The sequence below is a fragment of the Mauremys reevesii genome, linkage group 10 (assembly GCF_016161935.1).
Source record: "Mauremys reevesii isolate NIE-2019 linkage group 10, ASM1616193v1, whole genome shotgun sequence".
Classification (NCBI taxonomy): Eukaryota; Metazoa; Chordata; order Testudines; family Geoemydidae; genus Mauremys; species Mauremys reevesii.
The window spans coordinates 33,946,523-33,957,298 of NC_052632.1; the positions used below are offsets into that span (position 1 = coordinate 33,946,523).

General features: G+C 43.6%; 1 protein-coding gene across 3 annotated transcripts in view; it reads left to right on the forward strand.

Annotated features, from left to right (window-relative positions):
• The window catches only part of CRABP1 (cellular retinoic acid binding protein 1), a 48,933-nt gene extending 38,964 nt beyond the window's left edge, over window positions 1-9,969 (forward strand). For all 3 annotated transcript variants that reach the window (XM_039490165.1, XM_039490164.1, XM_039490166.1), the window contains one exon: window positions 9,642-9,969. In XM_039490165.1, coding sequence (XP_039346099.1) covers window positions 9,642-9,692 — 51 coding nt within the window. In that variant the 3' untranslated portion in view covers window positions 9,693-9,969. The remainder of the gene's footprint in view (window positions 1-9,641) is intronic.
• Window positions 9,970-10,776: the final 807 nt, after the last annotated feature.

Genomic DNA, 10,776 nt, shown 5'->3' on the forward strand with positions numbered 1-10,776 from the left:
GATAAGTAGGAACATGTCACCCCATCCTCTTATCACCTCTGACTCCCTGCTCATCTCTGAACTCCATTCAGAATTGCCCTCTGTTTTCAAGATTCCTGGGCTTGCTCTTCTTTATGTCTGAGCTCATATCTACCTATGTCCAGCTGCGATCAATCTGCTTCTTCAGTCCTTGCGTTCCCTCTGTCCACTCTGATATAACACTCCACACTCGGGCAGGAGTAGGTCAGCAGTTCTGGCTCATGTATCTGGAACTGGAGCCTTCCACCTGAGCCAGTGAGGATACATCTAATCAGGATACACCAAAGACCTGTGGCACAGCCTCAACTGGACTGGGTCAGCTGACTTGAGTTTACAGGGCTCAGACTGTGGGGCTAAACATTGCTGTGTAGATGTTCAAGCTCAGGCTGGAGCCCAAGCCCTGGGACCCTCCACCCTCGCAGTAGGGTGTAGATGTACCCTCAGTCACATTCAATCTATTTATTTCTTCTACAGATCATAGAATCATAGAATCATAGAACTTAAGATCAGAAGGGACCATTATGATCATCTAGTCTGACCTCCGCAAGATGCAGGCCACAAAAGCTGACCCACCCACCCCTGAAATAACTCTCTCCCTTGACTCAGCTGTTGAAGTCCCCAAATCCTGATTTAAAGACTTCAAGTAGCAGATAATCCTCCAGCAAGCGACCCCTGCCCCATGCTGCGGAGGAAGGCGAAAAACCTCCAGGGCCACTGCCAATCTACCCTGGAGGAAAATTCCTTCCCGACCCCAAATATGGCGATCAGCTGAACCCCGAGCATGCGGGCAAGACTCTCCAGCCAGACACTCAGGAAAAAGACTTTCAATATCCCAACATTGACCCTCGGTACTAATTACCAGTGGTCGCACGTTATTGACCTATTGACTAAATCACGTTATCCTATCAAACCATTCCCTCCATAAACTTATCAAGCTTAATCTTAAAGCCAGAGAGGTCCTTTGCCCCCACTGTTTCCCTCGGTAGGCTGTTCCAGAATTTCACTCCCCTGATGGTTAGAAACCTTCGTCTAATTTCAAGCCTAAACTTCCCGACTGCCAATTTATATCCATATGTCATCTTGGTACTGATATCTCTTCTCTGAATCTCACCTCAGTGCCCAGCCCTGCTATAACTGCAGCTGTGATCTGTAACTGGCTAGAGACATGGTCACTTTAACTTGATTACAAGTATCAGAATTCAGTTTGTGCCCACACAGTAGCCTTTCCCTCACAACAGCAGTTTGCACATCCAAAGTCACCGCATTGCCTGTTTGTATCAGTGCATTCTGGGTAAATCCAGCAAGCTATCCCAAGGATGGTCCAGTGGTTAGAGCACTAGTCTCTGCTGTGGGAGATCCAAGGTAGTTCTTGCTCTGCCACAGACATCCTGTGTAGCTACAGGCAAATCACTTAGCCTCTCTATGCCTCAGTTCCCTATCTGTAAAATGGTGCTAACAGCAATGCCTTATCTCACAGGAGTGTTGTAAGGATATGTACATTAAAGATTGTAAGGTACTCAGATACTACAGTGATGGGGACCATGTAAGTATCTTAGATAGACAGAATAGTACCTCAGCCAGGGCATAGAGTGTCTGGAGGACATGCTGTCTGGGATGGAGGCAGTCAACTGACTTATAGCACACACAACAATGGGGAGGGGATATTTAGTCCGGAACACTGGGGCATACCTCTGCTCTTATGAAAGATACCAATATAATCTAACCTTCATGTAATCCAGACAGGAGCTCTGTTTTTTAAGGTCTCATCAGAAAGGGGGGGGGAAAAACCCTAGATCTGACCCTGTGTAGACAAGAAGCTTTTAGAATGTTAATGTTGTTATTTCAGACAGTAAGGAACAGTGTTTCTAGGAATGGGGCGGGTTATTAGTGAAATCATATTGGTTTCCATAAATATGAACACCCAGATCCTTGGTTATTTCTATTTGTTCAACCGTAGTAAGCCTTTATGTTACCCAGATAGCTTAGGAAGCAGGGAGCTCTACCCTCTGTTTCATATCTTTTTTTTCTTTTTTTACTGATACAAACAGAATTTATTTCCAAGTGTCATTTTTCCATCTCTCTAACAAAGAATTTTTGGATTTTGTCATCTAAGCAACCTGCTCATGAGGTGTCTGCAAAACCAAGGGCAACTTTTACAGTACAAGCAGGAGATCCGATTGTAATGCTGTCACCTCCTGCAGCCACAAAACAAACTGACCCAACTGGGAAAAGAGAGTGAGGTTAAGAAACACAATAGGGACTCATAGAATATAAGGCTAGAAGGAATCATTGTACTCAGTCTAACCTCCTCTATAACCAGAGGCCATAGGACTTCCCAGAATTAATTCCTGATTAAACTAGAGCAGCGGTTTTCAAACTTTTTTCATTTGTGAACCCCTAAAAAATGTCAAATGGAGGTATGGACCCCGCTGGAAATCTTAGACATAGTCTGCAGACGCCCCCGGGGTCCACAGACCACAGGTTGAAAATCACTGAACTACAGCATATTTTTTTAGAAAAATATCCAATCTTGATTTTAAAAGGCTTTCTCTCTTGAAGGTTTTTGCTTGAACCATAATGACTGGGAGCTGTAATTCACCCTGGTGCAATTTTCTGCAAGCATTGGTTTAAAGCTTAATGTTTCCCAGATCCAACCTCCTTCTCAGGCCTCCCTCCTCTTCAAGAAACACCTCCTTCTCCTGTAATCCTTCCCATCGCTCCCCCGTCAGCCTACCCCAGCTCCCTTCTGGCAGAGCTCAGGAGATGAGCTGGAGGGAGCCCCATTCCTGTGCGCTTTGGGGGTCTCTGCAGCTGGGACAGCTGCCTTGCATGAAGCAGAACCTGTGCTGGTAGTGTATGAGCCATGCAGGGCTGGTACCTGATCCTTCGAAAAGAGACAGTATTGAGTTATTTCAGTTATAGCATCGTACATTTCACTACCAAGATGAATTTTTTTTTGCATCTGTGTTTTGTCTTCCCCAAAAATCATCTTTGCTCTTTGTTCATCTTGGGAAAATTTGGGAAAGGTGTTTTTGGCACGTCAAGAATAAATCTTGTTCATCTAAGCCCTGATGGTCTATGGAGGCAGGATCAGACGCCTCTTTTGAAAAAAGTCATGTTAACACTTTTAAAAGAGTTTTCAAGATGCTTTCTCCACTATTATTTATAGTAATCCCATTGGAAGTGTGGCAATGGCTCCTTCATATTTCATAGTATTATTATTCTCCATCACAGATTTGTTAGTGTAGGGTTTCTCAGAAATGTTAGGTTTGGGGAGGGGAGGTGCTTGTTTGGTTTTGGATTTTTTTGAGTATTAAAAACTTGGATTTTCAAATATATTTTAATAGAAATGGATATAAAGGATTACATGGGATGTGCAAACAAAAAGGGAAGTGAGGAGGGAACTTGTCAAAGTTCAGATTTCTTACCTTGAGAGTATCCTTAACTATCATTATCCTTTAAATTAGAATGCAGATACTGGGCCAGATTCTGATCTTATATACACAAGAACACCATTCACTAGAGTTACTCTGGTTTTGTACTATTGTAATCAGGACCAGAGTCTGATACAGCATGTGTATTTCATGTACAGGTCTAAAAATAAAGAATTATGGTTGAGGTTATTTTAAAATAAGGTCTTTTTTCCTTACTCTCGAATTGTGATTCTATTGTTTTTTGCTCTTATTGCACTCTTCTGTGACATTAATGAGCTGTCCATCACTCATGCAAATTAGGAGGGACAAAGGGTCTGCTCTTACCCAGAATTAAATGTTGCTGCCTTCAAATATTAGCTGTTCAAATTAGAATAATTTATCTTCTATCTTTTCTGTGTTGCTTCTTTCATGACTGCTCAGCCCCTTATAATTTTTAGTATGTTCTGTATCGCCAGTGCTATATAGTAGATGATTTCTGAAGCATGGCTTTAAAAAACAGCTTCAAACCAAATTTTGCACAGTTCACATGTCACACGGGGGTTTTCAGAATCAATTATAGCATGGGTCAAAGATCAGAAGTTTGAGGGGTCTGAAACATGGTTTCCATTCCCCTTCCTCTCCCTGGAAAAATCATGCCATAATTGATTAAAACTGGTGAACTGTGGAGCATAGATGAATGATTGAACATTTTTTAAATGATATTTCTGGATTCTGAAATTAAACACGGCAGGTAAGATGGTCCAACACAGATTGGAGAGATATTGCACAGCTGAGTGCCAAAGTGTGTCTGTGTGGGTTTAAGTCTTGGAATTAAATCACTTAAAGGTTTAATGCTGCCTATATTTTAAAAAAGTATGATCTTAAGTAATCAAATGGCGGGTCTGCTCCCCAGTGCTTAATTTTTGCTAGGGCTTGCCCGTGCTGAGCCCCGGCACCTTGAGGCTTGGCAGTTCATAGCTCCGGCAACTCGGCTTGCTGCATCAGTTATGAAAGTAAAAAAGATTGCTTGAGTCCTAGCACCTCTTGAATTACAAATTAAACATTGTTGCTCCCACTGTAGTCAATGCGGGTTTTGCCATTGGCCTCAACAAAAGCAAGATCAAGCCCAGAATCCAATATCCATACATGTTTAAGTACTGGAGATATCTAAAGCAGAATATGCATCCTGTTGTAATACCATCTGTAGTACAGCTGACTGACTGATTTAGGTATTTAGTAATACAAGTTAGGAGATAGAGTTGTCCATTGGATAGACCATTGGACTGCAAGTCAGGAGATCTAGCTTCTATTCTTGCCTTTGTCACTTCCTGTGTGACATTGGACACGTTGCACAAGCCAACAATTTTCAAACTTGGGTATTCTAAACTTAGGCACCCAAATAAGTGGCCTGATTTTGAGGGGTACTGAGCGTTGACTTTGATGGACATTTATCATTTTATAAATGATAAATAATAAAGAGGACAGGTCACTGATACAGAGCAATGTGGCTCACTTGATAAGCTGGTCACAAGCAAACAATATACCTTTTCATACAGGTGAGTGTAAATAGGATGCAATATTGTAATTTCAGAAATAATAAACTTAAGACACTATAATAATTTACACTTAGATACAGCACCTACCCCAGCACCTTACAAACATTAAGCCTCCCTGCACCCTTGTAAGGCGAGTTTTATCCCTATTGTACAGATGGGGAAAATGAGATGGAAAAAGACTTGTGACTGTCTGAAGGTTATACACCGAGCCAGTGGCAGAATATATTAATATAAACAAAGTATTGAATTCCACCCATTATGCTGTTATGTCTAGACAGGGCTGATTCCTGGCTTCCTATGTTTCACATGATAGATCTTTAAATTTGTACTTACTAGACAGAAGCAAGAGACTGGTTAAAAGGCAATTATTTGGGTTTGGATCCAGATTAAGTTTAGATGAAAGTTTAGGTTTGAGGCTAATGAGAAAGGATGGAAATATCAAAAGCATCTAAGGGAATTGTGTGCCCAGTTCCCATTGATTTACAATGGGTGTTAGGTGCCTTTTGAAAATCCCACCCTTTGTCATTAGCCTTGGTTTCAGATTTGACAGTGCTGGACTCTTCCAAGATGCTTTTTGAAGATTTCAGTCCCAGACACGCTGTACTGTCTCTCTCGATTTCTACCCTCTTGCATAATGATATTCTTATGAGATCTGCTGTTCTGATGAGATTTCTTCCACATCTCTTCCAATCCAGAACCAAAACCTTAGGGGCAGATTCAGATGGAGGAACTCTCTTGTCTCCTCAAACCACTCCCCTTCTCTAAATCCAATGAATTTCAGGGCAGGGGGTTGTTAGATTAGAATCCCTCCATCTGCATCTGTGCCTAAATTTGAGCCTATCTCTATCTAGCCATTTCAGTTAGAAAGTGAAGGATTCCGCAGTGGTTGAAGGGTTTATTTCCCTCTGTTTCTCATTATAAGGCTGCATCTGATAAATTAAACTCCATGCAAGCTGGTTGTTTATATTTTTAGTGTGTAACTTTTTAAAGCAGACCTTTTAAAATGGGCTGAATTAAAGAGCAATGTTCCCATGATTTTGTTGCTGTTGTTCAGTGGCAGCAGCTCAGCAAGTCTGATTGATGGTCTTCAGAAATTACAAGGATTTTACATCGCTGAGCAAATTCGCCAAGATTTCCAAGGACTAATTGCTGGCATTTCATTTTGCGCATGTACAGCACAGCAGTGAGGCTAATGCTCCAAGGATCCTGCTAGCTGCCAAGTGAAATGCTGGCACATACAGTTTATATAACATGTTTTACTGTCTTATACATTATAAGGTTTATTCCGGTCTGTGCCCGAACATGCTGTTTGGTTTTAGTTCAGATAATATACTGGAATCATAGAGACAGAGTCCTGCCTTTCCTGAACAACGGAATCGCCCATTCAAGTTGTTGTGTGTTCTGCTCATGAAGTGGCTGCAGGACTGGACCTGAACTGTGCAGAAGTCTAGTCAGAGCTCTTCTGAGTCTTCATTAAAATTTATTTTCCTCTGTCTAGGAACGGATCTCCTAGTCCAGCAGTGTGCAGAACTAAATGGGCGTTACATGTAGGGAAGGGCTTCAAGATCTGGGTTTTTTTTTTGGTAGCTTAGAGTGGAATGTTAAATTGATTTAAGGCTTTATTGTGCCATTCTTATGAAGGGGAACACTTATATGATCAGTCCTGTTGATTTTAATGGGACTTCTCACAAGACTAGATGCTCACCAATGTATGAGGTGCACAACTGTGTCCTTAACATGTATCTGTGAAGCAAAGTCGTGTGTAACTTCAAAGAAAAGGAGTGCAGCAAGTGTGAGTTTGTCCCTCCAATTCATAACTTTCTCTGCTCAACAATATGGTTTAATGCCATTTCACTAATAATGCTACTATGCTAAACTTTTAGGCTTTTCAAAATTTTCCAACATGGGTGCCTAAAGTTAACAACTTAAATCCACATTTAGGCACTTAAATAAGTAGCTCTACTTTCAAAGGGGCTGGAAATCAGACCACTTATTTAGGCGTCCAGCTGTGGATTTAGGTGGCTAACCTTAGGCACCCAAGTTTTAAAAATATGACCTTTACCTATAAAATATAAAACATCAGAGCTAAAACATGCACCACACTCCTACAGTGTCCGAGAAACCACATAATCCAGTCTGGCTCTTCAGGGAAGGAACAATGTCTAGTTCTGTTTGAATTGTCATGTCAATAGGTGACTATTAGCAAAGAGTCTTCTAAATCCCGTGGAAACATGTTTTTGATCTCTTTGCATGTGTAGCTAGGGAAGAAGTCTAGAGGACTTTTGTCCCCTAACTCTTGCAGAGAATGTGTGATGCTCAAAGTCAGTTTTATTTTGTTTTATTTCTGTTAATATTATTTGTATTATAGAAGCACCTAAAGGCCCAACCCCCATTGTGTTGGGCACTACAGACATAATAAAAAGGAAATCCAGCCTCAAAACTCTTATAAACAAAATAAAATTGCTTAAAACCATCCCAGCAATAAAACCCCTTGGGGGCACCATTCCTACACTCCTTTCTCTGGCCTAGCTCATGCTGAAGTTACCTGGCATGTGTGCATATTTTTGCAAACGTTATCAGAAAACCATGTTAAGATAGGGTGAATCTGGTGGGGTATTAGTGTGCGACGCTGGGTTATATGGCCGTGGGGAACTGGCTGAATTCTTTAACTGTTCATTTCCAGCCATTTTGACGTACAGATTTTTAAAAAGGTATAAAGGTTTATACGATAAGCTCTTTATACATATAAAACCAACTTTTTTTACTCCCCACCAGCCCTCTGCTCCCCCCTCCCAAAACCTATTAAACATTTTTTCTTCTCATCAAGGCCAACAGAATAAAAAAAGTGCGGTTTTTAGGCCACCCTGTTTTGAAGAGATGGTGGGCCAAAAAAAGCATTGGAATTTTTTTTTTAAGTAAACCACAGCTAAATCTTCATAACCCTGGATCCGAGCCCAATTAGTTGGCTTCAGTGGAGCTATGTCAGTTTACACCAGCTGAGGATCCTACCCCATAACTTACTAAATGCAGGCCTGAAAATTCTCCCAGTTTAGGTTACTGAATGTACAACATGGCTAAGTGAATATTGCATTTGAACTCTTTATTGTCAGCATTTTCTGACTCTTCTCTGCTTGAGTCCTTCACCAGTAATATTTTATTTAATCTTTAGCTTTTGCAATTAGTTGGTCAGCCTGATCAGTCTCTGCACTGCAGGTGTCTACAAACACACTGGTGTTTACACAGGTCCCCCAGCTGGCCCCCACAATATCCTGCCCCCAATGTCCTGATTAATCAACATAGTGAAATCACCCCAGTAGAATTACCATTTAAGTGCACTACAGTACTACTGGTAACTTAAAAAACAACAGACATCTGGGGGCCTATCTATAACTCCATTCAAACACCAGGAAAACAGCTCTTGGTACCCAGTGCTTCCATGAACTGGTCAACTACAGAGGCTGGGGTTGGGGAATTGGATTTTTTAGGGAATTGCTCGTGGGATACAGAGTCCTTGATCTCTAGGTCAGTGACTCTTGGGTATGATCAAAAGTTGATGCCCTCTGATGGCTTTTTGGTGTCAGGGAATGAGTTTGCCTCAGACAGATTCCAAGTGGATAAGTGTCCATGGCAGAAATCATCAGCAGAATTGGCAAGTTTATTGGTAGACTCAGCAGAAGGGCCGAGGATCGAATGGGTAATGCCAGGAGACTCAGCTACCCTCTCACTCCCAAAGGAGAAAGATCCAGGTCAGGGTCAGGACTTCCGGTCAGAGCAGTGTGGGGATACTCACACTGATGCAGTCTACACTACAGCTGGAAAAAGGGGATTTCAGTCTGTAGGTCTGTCATGGCAACATCTTGCAGCAGCATTATACATTCACAGGTTTTATATATATAGTATAACTGGACCAGATCCTCAGCTGGTGTAAATCAGCATTGCTCCATTGACCTCACTGGAACTACACTGATTTACACCAGCTGAGGAACTGGGCAGCTGAGCAGTCAGTCTTGTACGTGCAGTCAAACTGATCTGAATCCCACCCTGAGCACCCTTAATTCAGACAAAGCCATTCAAAGATTGTGACTGTTTTCAAATATAAAAGCCTAGTACATTCCAACTTCTCTTGCCATTCACAAATGCAAGCTAAGAAACTGTAGAAAAATTATGAGGTTCCAGGGTATTTCTCTCTCTGACAAACTTCATTGTGTCTGGGAAAGAGCAGGGGTGGCTCTAGGAATTTGGCCGCCCCAAGCACGCCGGTCCCGCGGCTCCGGGGGACCTCTTGCAGACGTGCCTGCGGAGGGTCCGCTGGTCCCGCGGCTCCGGTGGAGCATCCGCAGTCATGCCTGTGGGAGGTCCACCGGAGCCGTGGGACCAGCGGACCTCCCGCAGGCATGACTGCGGAAGGTCCGCCGGAGCCGCCTGCCGCCCTGCCAGCAAAATGCCGCCCCAAGCACGCGCTTGGCGCGCTGGGGTCTGGAGCCGGCCCTGGGAAAGAGACCCACCTCCAGTACATTACCCTTTGCTTCGGCAAAGCTGAAATTTAATGTGTGCTATACCACTAGCTACTATGGTAAAATTAATATACTCCTAAAAATTGTAAGTAATTTTTGCGTATTACCTCTCTGCTGATTGATTTCTGTTTCTTTTCAAGACTTTTGGTGCCGATGATGTTGTGTGCACAAGAATTTATGTAAGAGAATGAAGAACACCAATTGACTTGTCACCTGGGATGGAGTGGAGGATTAAGAGGCAGCCGTTGTGAGAAATCCTGCATAATGAATATCTATGTGTACTGTTACTAATGCAGCATTGTATGTGACCACGGGTGTCATATCAGAATCCCTATCTGCTGTTAAGTGTATTTTGCTTTTGTTTTGCATAACAAACACTGTTCCTTTTGATTCTTATGCCATCGCTTTTCTGTCTACTTTGTATTTTGTAGTTACAAATTTGTATCAGTTATTAAATTTATTGGGCATAACTCACAGCTGTTTTGTTAGGTGTTTTGGATTGAAAGCCCAACAAAACATCTAGGGCTAGTATGGGCCAACTGGGCACAGCCCCATGTTGGGGGCAGTGCAGCGCCTCACTGACCCTGGGCAGCACTGGAGACTCTGTGCATGCCTTCCAGAGCTCCCCAGTGTGTAAGGGGAGTGCACAGTTACTCCCCCTTTTTACGGGATGCAGCATGCTCCTGCAGAGAGCCATGGCTCTGCTTACTCTCTACCCCTCCACACCCCCTTTAGGGCACCACGGGAGAACAATCTCTATGCTGCTTTGAGTGGAGGGACTGCCATTCTGTTGCAAGCCATGCAAGGTGGGGAAAGCTCCTCCACTACATATCCACAATATAGCTAGGCGGAAACTATCATTTTAACACTGGCATCAGTCCACTTTCCTCAGTGGTGACGGCCATTAGCCCAGAGGTGGGCAGACTACGGCCTGCGGGACCCTCCTGCCTGGCCCCTGAGCTCCTGGCCTGGGAGGCTCGCCCCCGGCCCCTCCCTTGCTGTTTCCCCTCTCCCACAGCCTCAGCTCACTGCGCCGCTGGCGCAACGCTCTAGGGGGCTGGCTGCGAGCTCCTGGGGCAGTGCAGTTGCAGAGCCCGGCCTGACCCAGTGCTCTGTGCTGCGCGGTGGCAACGGTGTGGCTTGCTCCAGACAGGTGGCGCTGCTGTAGCGCCACCAGCCACTGGTGCTCCAGGCAGCGCAATAAGGGGGCAGGGAGCAGGGGGGGTTAGACAGAGGGCAGGGGAGTTCGGGGTGGTGGTCAGGGGGCGGGGGTGT